Genomic DNA, 25,447 nt, shown 5'->3' on the forward strand with positions numbered 1-25,447 from the left:
TGAGACAGGTTTGACAGACTGTCCTAATAAAAGGAGTGCCTTTTCCCAGAACAGCAGCTCTAGAGGGCGGCCACCTCGCCTGGAACCTCCGCAACTTCCGCACCCACCGCACAAGGGCTGAGAACAGTGAGGTAGGGGCTGTGCTGGGCTCAAGAACAGGGGCAGTTGCTCACCTGGACAGGGTGTATCTGGGAGGCCCGTGCTAGGACCGGGACAGGGCGTCTTCTGGCCTTGAGCTGCTACGATGGGGGTAGGGGTTGGGAGAGGTGGAGGCTGGTGCCCTCGGAGTTGGGGAGGCTCCGCCGTCAGCAGGTCAGGACTGGGTTCCTGGGAGGAGGTGGCCTGTGCGGGCGAGGCAGGGTTGCCGCTGCAGGGCTGAGGAGTATCAGTCCATCCAGGTGGCGCGGGGAGGCTAAGGGCGCGGTCCTCCTGCCTAGAACGCAGGTGTCCTGTCTGCTACAGACACATCAAGGAAGTCGCCAATGTGTGCCCCTTTCTCTAGCCTAGGGATTGGCAAACGACACCATGTCCACAGGTTAGAGCCGACCTGGTGCCCGTTTGTGAAAATGGCTTTGACATGTTTAAATGGCCGAAAGTCAAAATATCTCATCGTGTGTGAACACTGTAGGCCATTCTCATCTGCGTGGGAAAGTAACGCCTTATCTGAGCACAGCCAGGCCCATTCACGTGGTACGGGCTGTGACCCGCAGAGGGGAGCGGCCCCAGTGCAGGCTCTCAGGGCGGGAGCCGGGGCCCCAGGTGCTGACCTGTGGCTTCCCTTCTCCCCGCAGCTCTGCCCGGATGGCCCTCGTCTTCCTGTACGGCACCTTGAAGCGGGGTCAGCCCAACCACAGGGTCCTGTGGGACGGCGCCCACGGCTCCGCAGCCTTTCGGGCGCGCGGCCGCACGCTGGACCCCTACCCGCTGGTGATCGCGGGGGAGCACAACATCCCGTGGCTGCTGCACCTGCCTGGCTCGGGGCGCCGCGTGGAGGGTGAGGTCTACACGGTAGATGAGCGGATGCTGCGCTTCCTGGACGACTTCGAGAGTTGCCCAGCCCTGTACCAGCGCACGGCGTTGCAGGTACAGCTGCTGGAGGAGGGGGCCCCGGGCGCGGAGGAGCCGCCGGCGCCCACTACGGTGCAGTGCTTCGTGTACAGCAGGGCCACCTTCCCGCCGGAGTGGGCCCAGCTTCCGCACTACGACAGCTACGACTCCGAGGGGCCGCACGGGCTGCGCTACAACCCCAGGGAGAACAGATGAGGGGGGCAGGCAGGGTGGGCCTACGCCTGAGAGCCCTGGGGCTCCAAGATGTGCCCAGCCCATGGTGGGTGAAGGCCGAAGCAGAACAGGGCCTTTTCCAAGGAATCAGCGGGAGAAGGAACCAATCTTTCAGTGGCAGCTGATTTTACAAATAATGTTGACACACAAATAGCAAGGTGGTTCCCTCCCATCTTTCCACCTGGTAGGAAAAATTCAGGATTTTAATACCCCTAAATGACATTTAGAGAACTCATGTTATGCCTAATTCTTCTGCTTTTCTTCCTTGTGTTTTTTGTTTGCTCAGCTTTGAGCTCAAGATAATATTTAGGATCAATGTAAAGACTTGGTGTTGCAGCTAGATTTTAGCAGCCCTATTACACTGATTCTGGCCTGTAGCCCCTGAGAAAGCTGATTTCACACGGCTGGGTAGAATTTGTAAAGAAGGTCCACAGGGCAAGCATGCTGTATATCAGAGTGCGTACAGCACCATTCTTCATAATTTTCAGATCAAGCTTCATAGCAGATATTAAAGATTATTTAAATTTGAAGTTGATGTTTTGGGAAATCAAATATAAAAGTGTTGGTACTGTGTTTGACCACCACTTCTTTGGTATACTTACTTGGTAGAAGGTTCTCTACATTCTGATCTAGTAAAATAATGAACACCCACTTGCCGGTAGACACAGCTGAGCGTCCAGACTTCAAGTGCAAGTTTATCTCAGCCCAGATCTCAGCAGCCAGGCCCGGTCCCTGCCCCCTGAAGGGAGAGCATTTGGGGGTGGTCCTTTCAGAGAAGAGCCAACGCATTAGTAATTTGTTCTTTAGGCCTGACAGAAGCTTAGCTTCCAAATACAAACAGCACTTAAAATAATTTTAGCAAGGCACGAAGTACCAATTACTACCCACCTCCATCTGATAATAATTGTCAGCATCGATTCAACTCGATGCACGGCTCTTTGCTTCTGCTTCCCAGCAAAGTCTGAAATGTATTCCAAGAATTTCAGAACCAAATGAAAATGCAGCTGCTGTGATCCTTAGTCACCTCGTTCTCTGTTGGGAGAGCTCACTTACTCTTCAACTTAATGGTAGACTGTGATTGCTAACTGCATCTGGCACAAAAACATGATCATTATTTTTAGCTTCTTTTGCTTAATTGGAAACTTGCTTCACAAAAAACACAAAAAGGCTAGGAGGGGTCTCAGCTGATGAGTTCGTGGCAGCCCTGTGCTTGACGGGGTGGGTGACGCAGCCCAAGCTTCCTGTGACTGCCCTGGCTTGTGCAACAGGGAAGGGACCAGGCAGCGCGCTCATCCTCAAAGTAGTGCAGACAGCACCCCCAGCCAACATGGAAGCTTCAAGGTGACCTCCAGGAAGGTGACCTCCAGGCGGTCAGCCATCAACACTACACCCACATAGACACACAGCAGGAAAGGGATTGCCAAAATCTGCATTTGCAGTCTCCCATCCTTAGGAAGTTAGGAAAATCAGCACCAGGAGTGAGGGCCTCACTTCCAGAAGTAAGGCAATCACATGAAAAAATGGCAAGTGCTAATTTAATAAAGCAAGGCAAATAACTGACATATCTTTTAAAAGGATCACAAAGAAATGCTGGTAGTCTACTGGCAGAGGCTGTCGCCTATGTGTACACTGTCTTCAAAGAAAGGGCAAACTAATATTTAGACAAATGCTCAGTTTGATTGATTTAATTTTGATACTAGGAAATCTCACAGAAGTACAAATCATATGTACAAGTATTTATATCTGAAAATTTCCATTGGTGATTTTTTTGGCAGATATTGGTCTTGACTCTGGAATAAATGACGACGTAAACGTAGCTGCACAGGGGTGTTCCTGTAAAATGCTTGAATCAATTGTGTGTGAAAGCATCACACAAATGGCTAATTAAATTGGGTGATGACTGAAAGGTTATAAATCCTTCATTCCAGCTCCACGAGCAGATCCCCTTCTCCAACTGTGTCTCCAGCTTGACAGTGCACAGATTTCACCTTGAATTTTAAAAAATGCAGGGGGAGGGGAGAGTAAGAATTAGTAACCAGAACCAGGAGGCAGCAGGCTCCTAATCCACTTCTAGAAATGCACAGTCCTGCAGGCCCAGCAGCACAGGCACACGCCACCCCACCAGAGCCCAGCTAAGGGACCCTGGTGAACAGGGGGGCGCCATGGTGGCTGTGGCTCACCCCTCCCTCTCCCGTCTCCTCTGTCCTCGGCACCCTCACAGTGGCTGGTCTGAGGGCTGCTCTCCGGGGCACTTGTGCACTCTGGCTCCTCGCGCTGGGCACCCTCAGGTCTAGGCGGGCTCTTCACTGCCTGGTGAGTTCTAACCCCTAGCCTCCCTCTCTATGGTTTCAGGTTGTGGAAATGTTCTCTGAGAATTAATGGAACATTTAGTGTAAAAGAAAAAAAGGAACAACACACACGACAGTCAGATCAGCCGCTGAGTAAGAGGAGGACCTCCCTAGCCTGGGCGGCACCTTCCTTCTGAAGGGAAATGGAGTCCTTGGCACGTGGGGCTGTGCGGTCGTCCTTTCCGGCACCATGGGTGTGTGGAACTGTGCCTTTTTGTCCTACCGGTTTCAGTCAATCTTTATCAAGTTTTGCTTTCCCAAATTTGGGTTCCGACTTAAAATTAGCAAGGAGGGGGTTAAGGTGGGGAAGAGACAGTCATTTGACTTCTTGGAGGCTCTTGCTTGGGCCTGAAAATGAACAATGGGCTAGAACTAATCGGCCACTGCAGACGCTACTTGGACTGAAGAGGCTGCGTTCCACGATGCTCCTGCCTCCATTTAGCAGCCCTACTAGAGGACGCAGCGTTAGTGATGCTGCGACGACCGGAGTAGAGAATCTGTTTCCTTTGTGGACTTTTTCTCTGGGAGGAAAAGTGGCCTCGCAGGTAGGACCCAGGGCCTGCTACTTTGCACAGGGGCTTCGGGCCACTTCTGCTCTTCCTGGCTGGATTGGAACTGAGAGGCCTGGGGATGGAGAGAGGTGAACACAATGCACAAGGCGGCTCCGAGCAGGAGGGCCGAGGGAGACCCAGGCCACGAGGACAGGAAACCCACTAACGCATGGACCACACCCCTTCAGGGAACTGAGGCCAAGTTCATTTCTGCATTAGCACCTCAGACCCGCAGCACAGGGCCCTTGGCATGCGGCGGACACACGTTCTCGGTCCCCCACAACTAGGCCAAGTTCTCATCACAATGGATGTCATGACGCTAGGGCAGCACAAATGTTAAATCCCAAAGAACGGATACAAATTTTTATACGAACAGAAACCAACATTTTCTTGTTCACTTTTAAAAACAAGTAATTTAGAAAGAATTCCTTAAAATACCAAATCATGCCATTCTACTCTCCATGCCCCACCAACACGGGGCAGCCGTCCACACCCCTCCAGACTGGCTGGCTGGGCTCAGGAGCCCCTGGCATCCACCTGGGCCTCTGTTCTCCCAGCCGGGACCAGGCATGACATCCCCGCTGCCCCTTCTCTGAGAATCCGTTTCATTGCCTTCTGCAGTGACAGACCATGAGACAGAGGTTGTGTCTCTCTCTGATGCAAACCTGGTTATGAACTGATGGATCTCTCTTTGCACCTGATGTCCCCAAGGCACGGCCACATGCAAAACACGGCCAGCCTTGCGCTTCCGATCACGCTTCACCGTGCAGACACTTCCAAACCAGAACAGCCCTCAGAAAGGGACCCTTTACGCACTAACGGCATCTTTTTAGTCTTTTTAGTCACAGGAAGAATAATGAAGTTATTGCTTAAAAGGACTTCTGTTTTCTTCAAGAAAAAAAAATACACTTGAGTTTCACTATTAATGAATTTCAGTACTAATAGATATTCTTTTTTTCTCCCTAAATAATTAAGTCCCACATGTACATGGGGTTTCGGCTCCTCTTGATCTGCAACTGAATTGTTCTCTTTGTAGAGAAATTGTCTTGAAGAGTTACATTAATTTTTGCAATCTGTAAAACCGTTTCCTGCTGTGTCACCTAAGTCTCAGATAACTAACTGCCTCCAAGACAGATGTAAACATTAAAAATTAAAGACCCCTTAATTTGAAAGACATTAAGGTGAAGAACAATTGTTCTCTGACTACCTGAACATAATGCACAGAGTTTTTTGGAAGGCACGCTCTCCACGAGGCAGGGATGCATCAGGGCAGAAAGGCAAAAGCTCCCAATCCTAATGTCCTCTGTAGGAGCGAGAGGGAGAGGGTGCCTCTGTGGCCCTTTCCAGCCCAACCACCCACGATTCAAAGGTGGGTGTTCCTCCATCACAAGGCCAGCCTGGGCTGATGGGGACTTGGGGACTTACCGTGCCAGTTTTCCCAGCTGTCATACTATTCTGCATTTTCATGGCTTCAATCACACAAATTTCTTGACCTTCTGCTACCTGGAAACAAATTTTAAAAAGGGCAAAAGTTTTAAAAGCATTCTAATTTTGCAATAACGCTTAGGAATGAAGCCATTAAGAAATTCTTTGTCAAATGCCCCAAAATATGTGCCTATGAACAGCAGCAACAATCTCTAATTAGTTTCCTATTCCGAGCTCATCTTTAGGAACAGTAAAGAAACACCATTCTCTCTCTCATAAAGTCCTTGTTGGAAAAAAAATCCCTGGCCCTGGAGAACTGGGGGCCCTGGCTGTGGGGCCTACCCTGGGGATCTCTGAGTCTGGCTCTGCCACTAACAGAGCTGCTGGGAAATGGGAATGTTTTCTACTTGCCTGAAATGTCCAGAATAGGCAAATCTCTACAGACAGACTCAAGGTTGCCTGGGGTTGAAGAGGGAAGGGGAGTCACTGCTGAAGGGTACAGGGTTTCTTTCGAGATAAAAAGTGTTCCAAAATTGATTGTGGTGACAGCTACAGAAGTCTGAATTGACTGAAACCACTGAATTGTACATTTTAACATCTCAGTATAGCTGTTACCCAAAAAAAAAAAAAAAGCGCCCCACCAAATACACACATTTCTGTCTACAGTCCCGGGGAGCTGGGAACAGCTCAGGCCTGGCGCCATGAGGACCACTGGTCCCATCCTCTGCAAGACACAGCGGGTACCCACGAGTACCCACAACGAGGCACAAGGCAGCTTCCAGAAAGCCCCTCTCGACACGGGAATGACTTCCAGAGCTATACGCTCTCCACGCTAGGAGACTGGGAGCGCCCACGGGCCCTTGCTCAGACTGCGTTCAGAGCTTGCCTTTCATTCTGCGGGGAAGCCAGGCTGAGCTGGGTGTAAGCCCACTGGGGTTAAGCCCGAGGCTTCCCTGCAGGAGTTAGCTGCAGCTGAACACCATGCTGTGCGCTCACTCCGCTCTGCCTAGATGGGTCAGCATCCTGAGCCGGCCAGGTTTTTCTTCTGCTTTTGTGAAAAAGGGCCTCCCAGTCTTTGAAACGGGCAAGTCCAAGTTCCTAGGGCAATGGCTATGTGGGATGGGTAGGTGTCCTGGCATGGGGCTCCTGGCCCTTCACACCACTGTGGCCGTATTCGTCCAATGCCGCAGAAGCGCCTAGAGAATGTTCTTTCCTGAAATCCCCAGATGATCTCCAAGTCCCCCTCTAGGCCCCCCGTATGGCACAAGCTGTCCTGCTGGCACTCTGGAGCGCCCGAGCCCGATGTACTCTTTTCCTCTGCTGTTCAGGTGCTGGGCTGCTTTTTCCTGGCACAGAAATATAGGAAGAGAGACGATGCCAAGGCTTCGGCGCTGGCATGGAGGAGACACCGCGCTGAGGAGCTGGGCCTGGAAGCACTGCCCGCGCTGCCCTTTTTGATTCATTTTCACCTGGCATCTGCATTCCAGGGAGAGCAAAGAGTCGGCCTCGAAGGCTGTTTGCAGGGCACAGGAGGGGCGGCGCAGAGACAATGCAGTCGCTCCCTCCAGTCGGCATTTTAGAGCCTTTTTTCTCTCTTCAAAGGCAGGCAGAGACCAGGGAAGCCAGGATCAAGTCCGGTTCACTGCAGCGCACCTGCCAGCCAGCTCCACACAGGGGACCCTGGAAGCTTGGCTGTGTCCTCTTAGAAGCTGGACTCACTGCGATCGACTCTGACCCAGGACTGAGCACTCAGGCAACAGGACTGGGGGCTCTCTGGGAAATGGATCCGAGACTCAACAGAACATAGTAGAAATGCCATCCAAAAATGAGGAATCCACCCTCCCGCTCTGGGCACCGTGCTCTCTCCAGGTGGAGGAGCTCCCTGGGGACTGCATGCCGGCCTCCCACACACCCCCCCAGCCCTTCCTCTGCAGGCATCTGAGGGCCCAGGACTGGCCAGAGCCCTGTCCCCCCGCCATGCACACTGGCTTCACATGGGTGGCACAGCCCCTGCCCTCTCTGCCAGCAGGTGTGCCCTTCTGCCACTTGTCTCCTCCCATCCCATTGCTCAGAATCTGCGGGCCAGACAGGCAGACAGCTCCTGCTTCTGTTTTACAGGATCTTCAAGTGAGCGAGTTAGCAACTAAACTGCAAATATGAAGAAATGCGGCCTGGGGATTTCCAAAGGTCACGCCAGGGGCAAAGGCCAATCTGACCCCGTTACAGCTCTACTCTGGGCTCTGCCAGGGCCTGGGAGCAAGCGGGTGGTGGACAGGAGCTTAAGGGGCTCTGCTGTGGCTGCCACTGACCATCTTTCTGACTGCCTCTGTGCTTCTAATGTGGGCAGTTTGCAAAGAGGTAACGCACAGGTAACCCCAAGTGCTGGGTCCCCAATTGTTCATCAGAATAAAACCTCGGATTTAGCCTGAGACAATCAGGAAAAGCGGGGAGGCCTGAAATTCAAACAGTCCTTCCCTCTGATTGTGAGAGTCCGGCAATTCAATTCAAAGAACTTTAGAGAAAGCGTGTCCCCACTGAAGCGATCCCACCTTCTGCCCCATCCAAGCACAGCACCGAATCATAGAATTAGATCCTCCCCGCTCCATCCACCTTTCACTCCGGTTTCCCTCCCTAGCTCCTCTCACGGTGCCTACTAGTCTACTTAGATTATTTAGCTCTATCTAATCTATCATCTGTTTTAGAGAATCTCGGTCTGTCGCCCAGGCTGGAGTGCAGTGGCACGATCTCAGCTCACTGCAACCTCCACCTCCCAGGTTCAAGCGATTCTCCTGCCTCAGCCTCCTGAGTAGCTGGAATTATAGGCGTGCACCACCACACCCAGCTAATTTTTGTATTTTTAGTACAGACAGGGTATCACCACTTTGGCCAGGCTGGTCTCAAACTCCTGACCTCAAGTGATCCGTCCACGTTGGCCTCCGAAAGTGCTGGGGTTACAGATGTGAGCCACTGTGCCCGGCCTAGATTATTTAGCTGTAAATGAAAAACTAAGTAACAAACTTCTCTATTAACTTTGCACCATCTGTTTTGGAGACCATTTTCACTAATTCATCCCTAAGAGATGGTGCTTAAAAACTTCCTTGATGCCCTACAAAAGAGTGAGATACATCTTGTTCAACAGAATCATGTTCTACCCCAACACACACACACACACACACACACACACACACACACACACACACACGTGAACTTAATTGAATTTCAACTTGTTTCATCCTTTGGAAAAAATCGAGCTGGAGAACCAAATATGGTACAAACCAAATGTCAAAGAATACTGCAATGGAAACACAAACTACACCTGCCCCAGTCTGTGGGAAGAGGCTGGCACTCGAGGTGTGCTCCAGGGATGGGTGAGCATCGAGCTGGGCTCCTTCCAGCAATAGCAAAATGCTCTCACTGGGCTCCTGGGAGCAGGGGCTCTCACCCTAGGGCTTTGGAGCCCTGCTCCCAGCCGCGCTGGCTCTTGCAGAATGTGCCGCACACCGCAGGGTCCACGCAGCGCACACCAGGGAGCTGGGCAGTGGGCCCAATGGAAGCAACACCTTCCGGATGGCCCGGGGTGCCTGGGAAGCCAGGCAGTAACTGGGTGCACAGAGAGGGCCCTCCAACGTGCTGTCTCTCTCCGACGCCCCCGGGTGCGGGGCCCGTTCCTGCAGCATGTGTGCGCACACTTCTCCAACAGTTTTGTGAATCATCTGATCAAGACTTAATGATTGTGACAGGATGTCTCCAGTGTTGGGCTTACAAAATGGTCACAAGCCTCGCAAGTCTTTTTGATGAACCTAGTGGGCCTGATGTATTTCCCCACTCCCTGTCTAATTGGTGTAAAGTTTGGAGGCCTCGAGCCTGTATCTTTCATCCAGCTTACTGCGTCCTCTCCTTTGACACGAGGTCAAGGTTCACATTCGCATCCGATTATCAGAGCGGCACTCATTAAGCGGGAGTCGGCCTTGCCCCAAACGAGGCTTGAGAGAAACCTCGGCCCATTTACTCAGCAGATTTTCGCCTGTCGCGGGGGCCCGAGTGTCGCCAGCCTTGCTCTGTGCTGAAGAGCTGCAGACACCTCCAGCTGATGATGAGTTGTGAGTGATGGGAATCAAATCCCGTAAAGCCAGCTGCTTGCCATGGTCGGCAAAATGACTCTAATGGATATAGGCTGCCAATTTTCCAGTTTTACTGGCAAGTCTTCCAAGGGTAATTAAGGGAAGTTATAAATGATATGGAAATCTCTCAAGTTCCATTTATTTTCAGAGGACTCTTTCCCCAGAGACTTTTATCCTCAAGCTTATAGTATGCTTTGTTGTGCTAATGATTTAAACCACTTCTTATTTCTGATTAAAGCCCCCAATATCCTTCTACCAAGTTCTCTTCACTCCTTCCACAAAGATTAAAAGACAGAGAACCTTCTCCCGCACATGCCCCCTTCTCAGAAAACATGCTAAGACGGGGACACATTTGGCAACGCGTATCATTCACACTGCAAACTGCCATGACCACTAAGAACGCTCAAAGAAAGTGCAGGAAGAAAAAGAGAAGAGAAAGGGGGAAAAAAGACCACCAAACATAAAAGGAAGCCCCCACAAGCACAGACTTGAAAGCGGTGCTCAATACCAGATATCCATCAGAAGGTGGTGTAGCTCACTAATGTCATTTGATTTGGAATAAAAGCATGAAAATGATGGCAAAGGCCTAAAATTGGAGATGTAAGGGATGACTGCACAGTATTCCATTTCTCAATTTCATCCTTCAGAGCCACAAAATGGGGGTGATACAGTGAGTGGATGAGATTTACAGTAACAGCTGTGGTCTCCCACACAAGGGAGGCCCTTCTAATGGGCTGAGGTCTGTTTGGAACAGACGGGGAGTAACAAAACAAGGTTCCCTATTAAGAGTGTGCAGTTGTATTTCTGATAAAGAAAATGACGAGGGAGTCAGGTCTCCTTTAAGACAGCCTCATCCTCTTTTTGTTGCCCAAGCCCAGGGCTGTTTTAAATGCGTTATCGTTGAAATGGAGGCCAGGGGACGTACACAGCATCGAGTCCCCCCGCCCCCCAGGAAGCCCACTCTCCAGCAACTGTAAGGAACGCGGAGGAAGCGGTGCCAGTGGCATATGGCTTTCCACTGTGCTAAACATTCACACAAAAGACAGGTTCATCAGTCATTGCAGTGTCTGGATAAAAAATTAGCTCCTGATGGATGGTATTTTGAGCTTACCTGCTGCTAGTACATTACCAGAGAAACACAGGTTTTGAAACCCACATGACATTAGAAACTGCAGACCATGAAATACGACACGTGCAGGAGCACACAATGTACGCCAGATTATACAAAATAATAAATAAGCTATTTAAACCCTCTGCCTAAAATTGGGCCCGCTGCAAGGAACCCTGGGTCACTTCTACGCAGGCCAATTAATGCACAGCATCTGCTGTACAGAAGCAGGGCATGAAGCACTTCCGAATGATTTCGGCAATTAAAAGAAAACTGTTTCCTGCCTGTTCAGACAGCAACTGTTTCAATGCAAGAGTGAGCACCGAATCACTGTGTGCAGCTGAAAAATTAAGGCCCCTTTTTGGGGAAGAAGGGTGGGTGGGAGGAAGAATTTTTATGGAAAAAAGAGGATTCTTTTGTTGTTCTATGTTCTGTGTTTTTCTGCCAAATTAGACAGAAGGCTTGGAGGGCTTACCAGCCCGCTGCAGTTCCCACTTCTGCAGTACCGGGCCACGGGAAAAACACGATCCATATCAGCCCTGCTGACTGCGCCACAAACGTGAAAATCCCTCCATTTGATTGGTAAAGGCTGCTCTACTTGAACACAGGTGCCTGAATGCCACACATTTTAAGGCCCTTAGATCTGAAGAAAGATTGAGTTAACAGTCACAAGAAAAGGCATCTCACATTGAGTGAAAAGGCACTGCTTGCATCTGATTATATTAATAGCAACTTCCTCTGAGACGATAAGACAGGCTGGCAAATATCCCGTGATATTTCCTGAAGAAACGTGTATTCACATCCCAACATCTTCATGTAAAGCGAGGTGGGGAGGCGGCCACGGGAGACTGCAGTATTTAAGCAAGGATGGAATCATCATCAAAATACAAAGAGAGACCAGGTGGCAGGAGACGTGCGCCCAGCCCTTTCTCTGAAGGCTCCTTTAATGGCCCATGCACGAGCGGCCTCACTCTGGAGGGCGCGGGAACCCAGGGGCCACCCATTCAGCCCTGATGCTGGCTTGGGACTTCAGGCACACATGCCGTCTGCCTGGTGCTCCCCTTGTCTCTCGAGTGGGGCTCCCCAGAACTGGGCAGCACTTGAGGGGCGAAGGGCAAGGGTAAAGACTTGTGGCCAATATAAAACAAGTCCAGTTTCTTTCAGAATTTCTTAAAATGAAGGAAAATATGACTCCCTACTGCCCTCTAAGTTAGCTCAAAATCAGAGCCAAAGCCTGTAGTTACACAGAGAACTAGTGAAAACTGATGTCACTAACAACACCTTGGAAATTAGCTGGGGTCCTCTGCCTTTGTAAAGCATGCTACTGGAAAGGCTCTGTGAAAGAATGATTTTTTGGTAAACTTTTATTTTTATTAAAAGAGTGAGGAAAAGAGAGTTTAAATCTTGGTAAGGCCGAGAATGGTCACTTACAAAAAGGCTGAAAACAAAGACAACACACCTACTCCCAAGCAGGTCACTCCTGAAACAAAGTCGCACGCCAAGCTTGGAGAAGACTCCGACAACATTGAATACACTGCCCTGCGCAAACATGTTTTATTTTACATGGATAATTGAGCACATTAAACTGTCAAAATCCCCACATTGTTACCTCCAACAAAAACCAACTCTTCACATTTAAAAATAAACGTTATCTGGAAAAGATTAAAAGGCCAAATCCTGGGGGCGTTGTTACCTCTGAAGAAGACAGGACAGGAATGGGGTGGAGGAGCTTGCTGCGGGGGAAGTTCATTTTATGTGTAATGTTTCGTTGTCAAATAAAACTTGAAACACGTGGAAATAGTGAACAGCGGGCACAGGAGTGCTTGTTGGATTCTTCTCTGTAATTTTCTGCATGTTTGCAGCATTTCATCATTTTAAAGTTTTAAAATGTTAACGAAAGCATGGATCTCCGTGTGCGTACTGTGAGATACAATCTGAGGTTTGGGTGAAAACTGGCATCCTGTTGAACTGCTTGAATAACCATTGCTATAAAATGTATAAATGTAATTATTACAATTATTTTATGACTGTAAATCGAGGCATCCAGAACCTGGAAAGTCTGTGACTCAGCTAGGCCGGTCCCTCTGCCAGGGAAAGATGCAGCGAGCGAGCCTGGGCTGCATGGGGCACACCAGCGCAACTCGCGCCAGGCAAACGCGCATCCGGAGCGCCCAGCCCTGCCTTCTCGTTAGGATACTTGAGAAGCTTATGACATTTTCAAACCTTGTTTCTTTAAGAAATAAAAAATAAAAAATAAAGGTATCTCGCCAAGTTTGCCAGTTCTCCATGGTCGGCTATAAGCTCAGTTGCATGAGGCTTAGAGACAAAGGGGAGGTGTGGACATCATACTCTGAGATGGGATGGGGTGCCTGTCTGTGTCTTGTGGCCCTGACTGCTACCTGCGTGGGAGCCCGCCCTGTCAAAGCAGCACGTGCAAGGAGGAAACAGAATCGGGGAGAAGTGTAAGTGGTGTTGCTACAACGCTCACCAGTGTGATGCTCTCACCGGCACACTGTACAGTGGCTGTTTCTTGCCTTTAAGGCGTTCACAGAGGAGCAACCCTAAACGCCTCACTGCCCCGCTGAAGGTCAGTTCCATTACGAGGTGGATCTTCTCAGCTCCACCAAAATATCCCCACGTCTAGCTGATATTGAATGGGCTAATTCGCAAGAGAAAGCAGCAACAGGTATTTAATTTCAATCTATTCTTTCACCTGGTTTCACTAATCGTTAAGAAAAAAAGAAATGCAGATGAGTATATAGCCAGCTTACGGTTCGTTCCTCATTTAATTGTTTGGTGTATTAAATGAGTATTTTTGATGCAAATCTGTGATGACTGCAGAATACAAACATTACTTGAAAGGATCTTAACTAAATGCAATATTAAAACGCCTCCTTGGGTGACTATCTTATGGGGTTGTTTTGTTTCTGATATCAAAAGGCTAACAAAGTGAATGTGCTTATCGACTTTATACTTCAAAGTGAAAATTATGCAATACATTCAGCAGCTGTAAGTCTAATTTAACATATGGAAAAATGTATTCTACCATTCTGAAAATATATATATTTTTAACATTTCTGTTCAAGAGTATCATAAAGATAGAAGGTTGAAACAGTTGAGTCATGCTACCTTTGATTACAGAAATGCTCCCAGTTTACAACAGTGTTACGTGTCTAAGAAAACAGGTTTGTTTTCAAACTGAAATGAGTTACTGCAGAAACATTTTCAGAAGGCATATAGAAAGGCACATAAGATTTATTCTATGAGTTGTTTCCTAAATTATACTAGTGATTCCTGACTTTAATCATCCACTGTACTTTCTTATTGATTTGTTTGGTTACCTGCATTTTACTGTGTATTAAGATCCTCTCGCCACGTGTTCAAAAAAACTATTACACAAATCATTTCAAATGTGACCTGCCACATCTAATGTTAAACAGTATATAATAGACACTGAAAAAGTTCTCAGGAACTTTCGCTGTGTGAACCCTACAGAAACCCTTCAAATAAAACACAGCTTCTGTGTTCAGGGCAGGGTGTTTCCAATGAATCAGTTCACAGGCCTTGGCACATCAAGTCCCCCAGGTGGATTCATTACTTCTCAACAGCCATCCCACATCTCTTCTTCCTGAGGTTTTTAAACTGTGTTCAAATTGTTTACTTCACAAAACAGATTTGTTAATTACGATGTATGTGACGCTTTTTTTAGAACTTATTGCCAAGCCCACCATTCTAAGATTGGTCAAGTTTTACTTCAGCTAAACAGAAACATGATAGATTACTGGAATTTAAAAAATGAAAAGTAACATTTCAGAGAAAAACAGAATACTTGTAAGGCCCTTAGCTGTTTTTGGGTCCTTATTTTCCTTGAAAATACACTAAGGAGATTGACTCCATTATCTTCCCAGCCATAAAAGGGGAACCTCCTTCGGCTATTGTTAGTGCGGGGGGCGGGGCTCACAACATGCCCCCGCGGTGTTAAAATCATTTAAAACCGCAAAACTTCAACATGACAAGTAGTGTTTTCTCATAATGGCCTCAAGTAAGTGCCGTGCCTCTGGTCCAAGGAAGCTTCTTGTGTTTTAATTACACTAAGCAGAATTTAACTACAGAAGTTGTTCTAAGCCGGAGATGAAACTTCCCGGGCTGCACTGGGTTTCGGTATTAGTGGTTTGGGACATTTTTCACAAGCAGTAATTCAGGTGAAAAGACTGTTTCATCAAAACACAATGGCACAGAATATGAAAGGAAGTTCTGCAAGTACCAAAAAAGACAAATAAAAGCAAGTATACACCCCACCTGAGCAGGCCCCGCAAACAGAACTTAGGAGCACGCTGACAGATCCCGAGGTCCTGAGCCTGTTCACTACGTGTGCCCCTCAGGTACTCTGACTTTAAAGGAATGCATAAAATATTGGCCCCATTGCTCTGCAGTAATGTATTTTTAACAGTTAGTTCTCAAACCATTCTTAATGAGTACACACATTTAATTATTGGTGGGTGTTTTTAATATCTGAGCTACATCAATGAACCGAGGACTGATATCACATTGTTCCCATTTACGAAATGCCTTGCTTTTCTACATTCAATTATCAACCAGGAAATGGAATGTACAAAGGCCAGACCCTTTCTGTATGTGGGAAAAGTCAGATCAGGAGCCAGCAGCTGTTAAGAAACCAGAAGGCTGCGCTCATCTGGCCTTGGGAGTGCCCCGTTTCCTGCCTCTGAGCAGCCGCCTTGAGGGCCGCTGGGCTGATGGGCCAGGGCTGCAGTCTCACCCTCTTGCCCTCCAGGCTTGAGGCAGGAGCGGTCTCCCTCCTCCCTGCCCTCCCTCCCTCCACTGCGGTTTGGATTCAGGTGTTAGAAGAGGATTTAAGGAAAACATTTACTTGAAACACACACACACACACACACACACACACACACGATTTTATAATTAAAGCCACATAATTAGGAGTGACAAGCTCAGGCTGGCAGTATGCAGACTATATGACTTCCAGTAAAAAACTTAAGAAAAATGAAACAAAACAAAACCCTTACATTGTTTACCAACCTACATATCTAGCACTAGAAGATTCCACTGATAGCTCTGATAATGTCATGTGCAAGTGAACAATTCTTTATGTCAAGGCCAAGAGACGATCCTCTGATGACCCTAATTCTGGAGACGGAAGATGCCCTCCCTGAATTTTACACACCACACACACACGTAATTTTTCTTACGGCCTCTCCCAAATCCTTAACCCGTGGGCATTAGACAGTCTTAAAGAGGGCTTTCTTCCAGCAGTCGACGCTTTCAGAGCAAAGAGCAACGCGCAGCCACGCAGCCTCTCTCACGCCTTTCTGAAAAGGCGGATAGTTCTATTTCTGTATCACCAAGTAAAGCAAACTTTAAGTCGTTTTTCTAACCTCGCATATTAGTTTCAGGGCTGATCATTCGAACAACTAAAACTGATCATGTTTTCTTAATATTCACATTTATGGCAAATATTTTTCTAGAAGCCAATGCCAACTACTGATGTTTTCCTCAGTGTTAAGCGGATATTTTATCTATACTAATTGAGAAATCAGGAGGCATTAAAATGTAAGCCCCAGTGACCTGAGATACAAAGTGGAATCACCACCTCATCCATGAGAGACAGGAGACAGTCACGTCTGGCTGCTATTTTCCTGCACGTGAATAAAAATGCAAGTATTTCAGCGTCCCCGGAAGCCTTCTGGGTGCCTCCTAAATTGTTTTCTTTTCACTTCTGCTGCTCATCAGTAGAGATTTCTATCCATGTTCTAAGAAAATGTGTGCATCCTACCAATTCATCCATAGTGGTTACCTCGAGGAAATAATACAGCTTTGATTTGTGCTTTAATGTCACAAGATCAAGATGAAAAACTTCAAACTGTGATGCTACATTTCATTTACCAACTAACAGAAGTGCTCTGGTACTGTACAGGTTGCAGAATTCACCTTTCCTCCGCTCTTCCCACTTAGACATTTGTTCCAAGAAAATCATGCAAAAAGTTCCTCATCAGAGTCTTATTCCCTGGCATGACTATCTTCATGGACGCTTTGAGCACAGCATACTAGAGAGTACTTTTAGGGCAAATACTTCCCAAAACACTGCATTTGCAAAATGACAGAATGAATCTGGCCGCCTTTCTGCTCCACTCCCAGATCATTTGGGAGGGGAAGTGCTGAGGGTCCTGGCACAAACCTAATGCAAACGCGAAACAGGTTGACAACACACAAAATCGACTTTGCTGTTTGCTGGAGGTCAGTTAAGAAAGAACTGCAAAGAGCTGAATCGTGCTGTTCCGTTAGCCGTCGTTCTGGAGGGGGAAGTCTGAGACCAGCATGTCCTGCAGAGACACACACAGCCCTTACCGTGTCTCCAGGCTTGACAGAGACGGCCACCACCACTCCGGGCATTGGGGAACGCAGAACACTGCTTGTGTCCTCGGTCACTTTTTCTAGCATAAATTTGTTCAATTCTGCGGCGAGTTTGGTTAAGATATTCACCTTGTACTGAAAGGAAAAATAAAACGAAACCATAAATGAGTTCAAATGAACTTTTCCTCAAAAGTAACATCCATTCTAAATCAATTTTTAGCTTTTAAATTCAAATTACAGTAACATCCTTAAATTCAAATGGTTCTCAATTGCTGTACACATCAAAATATATTTGTTCCTGTCATATATTGTGAGCTAGTTATTTCAGAAATATCTTGAAATAAGGACTATTCCAGTTATTAATATTAATCATTGATAAATATCATCCTATATCTTTAAGAAAAACATCTCAAAACGTTATAAAGAAAACTGAGAATTTTACTTGTATTCCCTTCACCGCCTACAAACTTATCCCCATCAAGGAAAATCCCGTGAGCTGGGCAGGCCCCAGGGATGGAGGAGGTGACGTGTGGACAGGCGCCAGTAGATGGCAGCAGATGGCTGTCGCAGCTTCCCACAGCCCTCCAAGAGCGGCTGCGCTACGTATCAGTAAGTTAAGACAATGGGGTTCAGTGTTCATTTTGGGCAACATAGTATTTGAAATTCCATTTTTTCAGTGACAAAAACTGCTATATTCATGACTACAAAAGCTGGCTTTTCTTAAAGGCACTACATAGTCTTTCTGATGTAACAAGATGGTTAGGAAAAGACACAATAATGAGAATGCCTTCTGCACTAAGAGACAATAACATCAAGATGTTATAAACACTGATGGAAAATACACACAGACAAGTATATTCACGGCACCTTCTGTAGGTGGCTCTCAAATAACCGGGCGTATTCAGGGCAGTTCAGTGAAGCAGAACATTTCAAAAAAGAGAATTCCTATCCTCTCCGTGAATAAATCTATGAGCCACAATTTGGTCTATCCAAACAGAAAAATGATAAAATGGTTTGAGGAAGTGTCTCTCGGTGAAATTGGAACCACCACCCGAAGGTTCTGGATCCCTACCAGGTCTGATTTCTCTTGGGTAAGAAAGAAGCAGCAGTGAGACAGCTCCATTTTCTTCAAAAAAAACCCAAAAAACCAAAAAACAAAAAAAACAACCTGCTGTAACTCAAAGCCTCCTGTGGGCATCATGATGGCAGGGATGCAAAAACAAAATATAATTCCCCCTTTAATTCTGTATGGGGATGGCGGGAATCTGTAAGTGCCTCTTCACAGGGCCTACTGAAAAGGGTGGGGGGAGAGCTTTGATGGCCAAAGTTCCAAGTGGATTTGCGACACTGTGACAGGTTGAATAATAACATCTTTTGCGTGTTTCTTTACTCCTGAGTGTGTGTTTTGCAATCAAGGCATAGAAGCGTCTGCCAGTTTCTGAAGGATATGATCCTTAAGTGAAATTACAGTGCAAATAAAAGCTTTTTGCTCCTATTAAAATTCATCTGAGTCATAAGTGGTGAGGGAAAAAGCGAGGAGAGTGCACGCTGCTGTCAGTCTAACAAACATTCTGGGCAGAGGGACTATTTATCAGTGATGAATTGTACCTCCAAGTCCTTCATTAAATCAATGGGGGAGGGTGTGGAGGGACAGAGGGGACTATAATTGGACCAAATTGCAGTTTTTGTGTCTGTGCTGTCTGCCATAAGGGAAAAAATCCAACATCACTAGAGGCATCAGACTCAACAAAAAAAGTTACTTTTCTAGTTGGTATCGCCCTGAGCTGCGCCTTCTATACGACTGATTTGCAACGTGCCTCGTTCAGTTTTCAGTGTAGCACACAGATCTATTTTTTTCTTGTTTTGCAGAATTCGACTTCAAAATGTGAAGCCTAAATCCAGGAAAAGTATCTTCATACACTGAGAATATGATTTATACCACATTTCACCACAGTGGATATACTCCAGAACTAAGTTTAGTTATATCACAGATCAGCCTGCATAGGAACAAAGTGCTAAGACTGTATTTAGCTTCATTTCTCCCCAGAAATTACAAGATTCTGACTAACACTGGATCCTTTTACTATTTTTATAATTTTCATCTTTCAGATTCCTTTCTCTGTCGGACTCCTGCTTTGCTTGGAAAGAGATGTAAGAGTCACAAACTGAGTGCCTTCAGATGCAGTCTTTGTTACTGATGAGACGTTCCTTTTCCTTTTGTATTTGTTTATTGTTCTTAAATCTGTTTGGGGGATAAGTGACTTATTGTAATAGCAAGTAAAAATAACAACGGGGTAAACTCCTCCAGAGAGGCCTTGGTGCAAATAGTTGGTTTAGAAATGACCTTTCTGAATATAAAAAGAGAAGGCAGAGAGAGAGTCTCTTTTTAAGATTACCTTTGATGTTGTCCTGACCCCGTGAGTGTACCACACAAACACGCCTTCTTAAAACAACCTCTCAGCTGGCCTGTGCTGTGCCGCACGGGGCGCGTGCCGGGATGGGGCCCAAGCGGGGTGCAGCACATGGGTCCATCAGAATGAACTGCCTGGTGAGAACCGTAAAAGCTTTTTGATGCCCCAGAAAAGAAGTCATTTAAGAATGTACACCAGGACTTTCCAAGCTGATGATCAAAACTGCTATTTATTGGCGTCTCTGGATTCTTCGGGGGCACAGAGCAGCCAGTGTTTTGTGAGACTTCAGGAACGCGCCCCTACCTGGACCGCAGGGTGCAAGCTCGGTTTCACGGTGGGCATTTAACTGTTCCTCAGCGCTTGTGCGAAACTCCCCTAGAGAGTTGTGATTTTAAGTTTTTTGTGGTTGTTTTCAAGCCGATAAATCACAACGTTGATGTCTGAGGGCAGGAATCGAAGACTCTGAAGGCTCGTGGACGGGACAGAGTAGCAGGATCCCAGCAGCAGCCAGGTTTTCCCGCTGCCTGGGTAGGGTGAGGAAAATGCCAGCATGGGTGACAGGCAGCTGCCTGTGGGTGGGGCTGGGCTGCCACGGAGCCGGAAGATGGTCCGCTCCAATGAGCTCAGGGCCGGTCAGTGCGTGGAACTTCACTCCTTCACTGCGCTGGCTCGGGAAGGCGCTCTCCAGACCACGCAGCCAAATGAAAAAAACGTTCTTGAAAAACAGCTCACCATATAAGTGAGAACAGAACAGGTGCTCTCTGGACTTGGCCCGGTGGGACTCCTCAACCCACACACGACAGTAATGGGAGGGAATTAGGTGTTATCTAATGACCCAGTGATGGAAAAGTGACCCCAGCCCTGGTCTCTAAGCAAATTAATTTTATGGCCTCTGCAGTGTGAAACCATGTCTAACAAGAAAATTTCTCCCAAAAACTTAGAAGAAAGAAGAGTCACAGCTAACATGAAAGGGTCAGGAAGAAAGCCACAAGAGCTGGACAATGGTAAGAAACTCCAGTGGGACTGTTTTTAAAATTGACATGCAGCTCTTCCATGGGCCTGATGAAAGGCTGGGGGCTGAGAGTGGTTGCTGCAGGAGGAGGCGGCTAGTCACAGTCTGGGTGAGAGAGGCACGTTATCACTGGACCTCATTCAGAAAAGCATCCTGTAACTGGGCATGTGTGTGTGCGCCCCAGCACCCCAGAATTCAGCACCCCAACGACAGCGAAGAGTCACCCGCCCTGAGACACCCTCCACTCTGACGGGCACACAGAACACCACCCTGGAGGCTTTTGTATTTGTACAGTACTGCACCTCACTGCAGTGTTAACTCCACCCACTTCTTCCACAGCCTGTGGAAATACCAGTCATGTCATTCTGCAGACCCCATGCGCTAATGTGCTGCGGTGATTCCGAGGTCTGCGGCTGCTCCCGAGGTGAGCGCTTGCAGTTGGCTGTACAGTTTTCAGCTGTGATTTCAGAGCCTCCGGTGCCACTGTCAACCTCTGTTCCTCTTCAAGTGGGCTCACTTCCAGTTTCCATTTCTAATTCATTCTTCCAGTAACAATTAGGACACGTACAGTTGACTGACTGTTAATGTTCTTTCATGTCCTCAACTGCTGCCATCTCGGTCAACACCAACTCAAGGGCAGGTGCTATCTTTGACTGTAAATCACTGTGCATCAGTTATCTTGAAGCACTGGCCAAATACTGTCCACGCAACCCTCACTAAGTAAGGTGGCAGACACTTCCAAACATTAGGCTCTCTTCCTAGTCAAGGTTTTACACCTTCTAGCCCCAAAGGTCTCCAACATTAATCTGTCTCATTTCCACAGCGTGGCAGTGAGAGCGACACTCAAATATGCCCCTAAAGGTCTACTGTCCTAACTCAGAGCTAGGGAAATAGTGTCAGTGTTTTTTAAGTGATGGGAAAGGGTGAAATGCAAAAATGATGCATCTTTAAAAACACTGGCATGTCAGAAAAGCAGAGAAAAACTGGATATAAACTAAAACACTTCAGTGGAATGAGACTCGTAATTCGACCACGTTCTCCTCTCCTCAATTCTCTGTAGGGTACACAATGATCACTTGAGGAAAAACATAGCAAGGTTCGGAGCCATACAAAATGATTTCCCTCCGCTTCCGCACAGGGCCCAGTGGCCTGATACCTGAGCTAAACCACCACCACCAATCTCCAACACACAACAGTGACGGTACACAGAATTGAAGCCTGCGGCTGTCCTTCCTTTGGAGGTGCAGCCCAGGTGAAGGAACAGACACGAACAGGCAGCAGCTAAGGCGCAGGGCGAACCACAGCCTCCTACAGCTGCAGTGGCTGGAACAGCCTGTTAGCATAATGCTGTGACAACTCCATCAGTGCAGTCTCAAGGTAGCTGTCAATCAGGATGCATCATTTAATCCAACAGCACTCGGAGGACTTTCTCCTACAACCCGCATGACAGCATATCTACAGCTCTATTTATGTCAGCGCCCAGTTGTGTTTACAATGTTGTTGTAATTAGAAAAGATGCAACAGGCAGCAATATTATTGAGATTTCCATTTTGTAGTATTGCCCTGTAAAGTGTGATCTTGCTTCACAGAGTCATGCTAAATGACAAAAGGCTATTTTCTTCAATCTCCCAGCTCAGACAGCACTTCATTTGCAGCTATCTATAATTAGATTAATGGTGTAGTGCGGTACAAAGCAGGCCCACTTCACATCAGATAGCATATGAATTAGGACAAACACTTATTTCAATTCCAGGCAGAGAAAGCAATGACTGGGGTATTTAGCATACCCTTTATGGTGGAATGAGATGTTAATTGTGTACCATTACCTCTAAACTGCTTGCTTGTTGTATAAATCACTGTGCTAATTGATGCAGAGATAGAAATGTAGCCACAGGCAAGAAAGCAAAGGAATGAGAGCTGAAGATGGTGGATAAAGGATTATCGAGTGAAACCATATGGAGATGAGGTTCCTTTGAAAACTTTGCTTTTTCTGCCCATGAGCAGGATTTCTTCATATACAGCAAAACTCTGGTATCAGAAAATAAAAATTAATTTTACATTCATTTTTAAAAACACAAATTCCTTGTAGAAGTTCTGGCTGCCAGAAATCCAAATAATAGGTATGTGGAATTCCTCTTAATATACATTTATAAAAACATGGAATGTGTCGTTTTCAATAGAGCTCCTCATCTGGGTTTTTGGCTCATGGGTTAATAAGTAACACTTGTAAACTATACCTGAAGCAGATGTTTCTGACCCTCCACAGGGCAAAAACAAATTCTTTCCCAAGGCTTGAAGCTGTTCTTTTAGGCAAAAGAAAAAAAAAAACCGCACACACACCACCACTATGCTGGTTTAGTCTGTTATAGACTCTAATTGTGTAGAAACATTTATTTAGGATGTGAATCCAACAGAACAGAATCATTTTCATCTACCATTAAAACACCGATTTTAATACCATCACCCAAACACTGAAATCTGACTATTCCAACTTAATGAAGAGATATTCTTCCTTGTTTTTTCTAAAACTAGCAAAAAAAAAAAAAAAAAAAAAAAACCAGAAGCAAGTAGTAATTTAAAAGCTTCCGTTTAAAAATCTCCAAATGTTACTCTTCCTTTGTAAAATGTCTTGTTCTGCACTCAACAACTCTTAATAGGGTAAAAATGAGTGTCTCAAAAGCACACAGACAGAAATCAAAAGCTTCATCCTATAAGTCAAACCATCGGTGAGCCACACAGAAACGTGCTCCTGGGAAGTTCATAAATCAAGTGCATGTGTCCTGAGTACATGCTCACGTTTTTTTAATATCAAGGCAACACTGAGGTGCAGATTAGTGCTGTGGACCTTCTCGCAAATTCAGCTGCTTAGGAATTAGCACTGTTACAACATTCTATGCAGAAGACAAATGCATAGGGTCAGTTAGCAGCTCCAGTTCTCAACGTCACAGTAACAGTTCATAGCCATCTACACCAAGTGCACATTTGAGAAACCCTGTATCGTTCCGCCTTGTGAAATATGAACACCATAATAACTTGCAAGAAAATAAAACAATGTTTCAAGAAACTCGAAAAGTCTAGTTCAAGTTACCAGGACTGAAACTTGGGAGGGGAAAGTCCAGAGCTTCTTTGTTGGAGGCCACAGCTGTCACCTATCCCTGTACACAGTGGCCCTTATTATTCATCTGACTGCTGAACTAAGGACACCTGTATCACAACTGCAAGCGTTTATGGTTTAGGTCATTATGCTAAATAATATTAAAAACAAAATCCGCAAAAGAAACATCAAGGACTCTCAGGACGGAAACCAACGTCAGCGCAATAAATAGCGTGAACTACTCTGCAACAACCCCTCCCAAGCATCAAGGCGACAGAAACAGAAAGGAAAAAAGATGTGGAAACAGTGTAGAGGCCCACCTCCTGGTCGTTAATCACTTGTTGAGACCATTTAAACTACAGCCTTAGAGCCTGCAGCCAAAACCAACATGCCTCAGCGAAGCTGGTGTTAACAGAAGAAAATATATGGTTTCTGATATTGCGTCCCAGTTCCTCAACATTTGCTCCAATTGAAAAGGCAGTTAAACACAGAGTAAATCATCCAGTTAGCCTCGCTGTTTAGTGACACACAATTGATAATGTCAATACATTGCAGCAACATAATGTGTCACTTTCAACACTCGTGCGCTGCCATTTATGAATCTGTACTCAAGGTTTTATTGTGTTACTGGTAGGTGGTTCTTGGAGTTAAGTCTTTTATTGGACCAATGAATGTGCCACAAGGAGGCTCAACGGCAGTAAGCAGCAATCTCATTTTTTGAGGGAAAAATTAACAAAAATAGGAGTGGGAAGAAAATCCCAACAAAACAAAAGAGCAAAAATATCTGAAGCCCATTCAGCAACTCATGTTTCAAAAATCCTACAAAAATGGGGAGGGTTTCCGTAGAGAAAAGAACCATCTTAAGTCTAATCATCAACAGCACTGAAGGAATGGGTAAGTCTGTGTGTATCTCGGGCTCGCTTCCGAAAGACGATCTCTGGAGGGAAGAATATGGGGCTGTCAATAATACAAAAATCTAGCCCCATCCTTTGTTCCATCTTGTTTTTGTAATTGGAAACACAAGACTCATTCCAGTTCTACTGTCCTAAGATAAGCAACTTAAAAAAAAAAAAAAATAGTGCCAAAAATTAAATTGAAAATTAAACACTAGACCAGGTGTGGTGGCTCACACCTGTAATCCCAGCACTTTGGGAGGCCGAGGCGGTAGGATCACGAGGTCAGGAGTTCAAGATCAGCCTGGCCTACATAGTGAAACCCCGTCTCTACTAAAAATCCAAAAAATTAGCCAGGCGTGGTGGCGGGTGCCTGTAATCCTAGCTACTCGGGAGGCTGAGGCAGGAGAATCGCTTGAACGTGGAAGATGGAGGTTGCAGGGAGCCGAGATTGCGCAGCTGCACTCCAGCCCAGGCTACAGTGTGAGACTCTGTCTCAAAAAAAAAAAAAAAAAAAGAAAGAAAGAAAAGAAAAGAAAATTAAACATAGACCCAGCACTCAATAAGAGAGGATTTATTTCTTCCCTTGTGTTGCACTGAGGTTACCTTGTAATCTGTATCACTAGTATCATAAGAGAGGCCTAAAACTGACGGAGGGAAGAGAGCTGGCGTCTGGGAGGCTGCCCCATTCCTAGTCTTCTAAGAACTCTGAGGCGGTCGGCTGGGCGCAGTGGCTCACGCCTGTAATCCCAGCACTTTGGGAGGCCGAGGCAGGTGGATCACCTGAGGTCAGGAGTTTGAGACCAGCCTGGCCAACAT

The 25,447-nt window shown here is 46.6% G+C and overlaps 2 protein-coding genes across 7 annotated transcripts in view; one reads left to right on the forward strand and one right to left on the reverse strand.

The window, feature by feature from the left end:
- LOC105549314 (gamma-glutamylaminecyclotransferase) overlaps nt 1-1,833 on the forward strand; it is a 66,404-nt gene extending 64,571 nt beyond the window's left edge. Inside the window, exons 1-2 of one of the 3 annotated variants that reach the window (XM_011993787.1) lie at nt 47-131; nt 792-1,605. In XM_011993787.1, coding sequence (XP_011849177.1) covers nt 802-1,263 — 462 coding nt within the window. In that variant the 5' untranslated portion in view covers nt 47-131; nt 792-801 and the 3' untranslated portion in view covers nt 1,264-1,605. Of the gene's footprint in view, nt 1-46; nt 132-791 lie in introns of those variants that run through there. The other 2 variants (XM_011993784.1, XM_011993785.1) reach the window with 2 other exon arrangements.
- Nucleotides 1,834-2,936: 1,103 nt separating this feature from the next.
- PCCA (propionyl CoA carboxylase, alpha polypeptide) overlaps nt 2,937-25,447 on the reverse strand; it is a 461,774-nt gene continuing 439,263 nt past the window's right edge. For 2 of the 4 annotated variants that reach the window (XM_011993782.1, XM_011993781.1), the window contains 3 exons: nt 17,213-17,353; nt 5,606-5,683; nt 2,939-3,269 (listed from right to left, as the gene is read on the reverse strand). In XM_011993782.1, coding sequence (XP_011849172.1) covers nt 3,201-3,269; nt 5,606-5,683; nt 17,213-17,353 — 288 coding nt within the window. In that variant the 3' untranslated portion in view covers nt 2,939-3,200. Of the gene's footprint in view, nt 3,270-5,605; nt 5,684-6,016; nt 6,065-17,212; nt 17,354-25,447 lie in introns of all 4 variants that reach the window. The other 2 variants (XM_011993780.1, XM_011993783.1) reach the window with 2 other exon arrangements.

This window comes from Mandrillus leucophaeus, unplaced genomic scaffold (genome assembly GCF_000951045.1).
Source record: "Mandrillus leucophaeus isolate KB7577 unplaced genomic scaffold, Mleu.le_1.0 Scaffold434, whole genome shotgun sequence".
NCBI lineage: Eukaryota > Metazoa > Chordata > Mammalia > Primates > Cercopithecidae > Mandrillus > Mandrillus leucophaeus.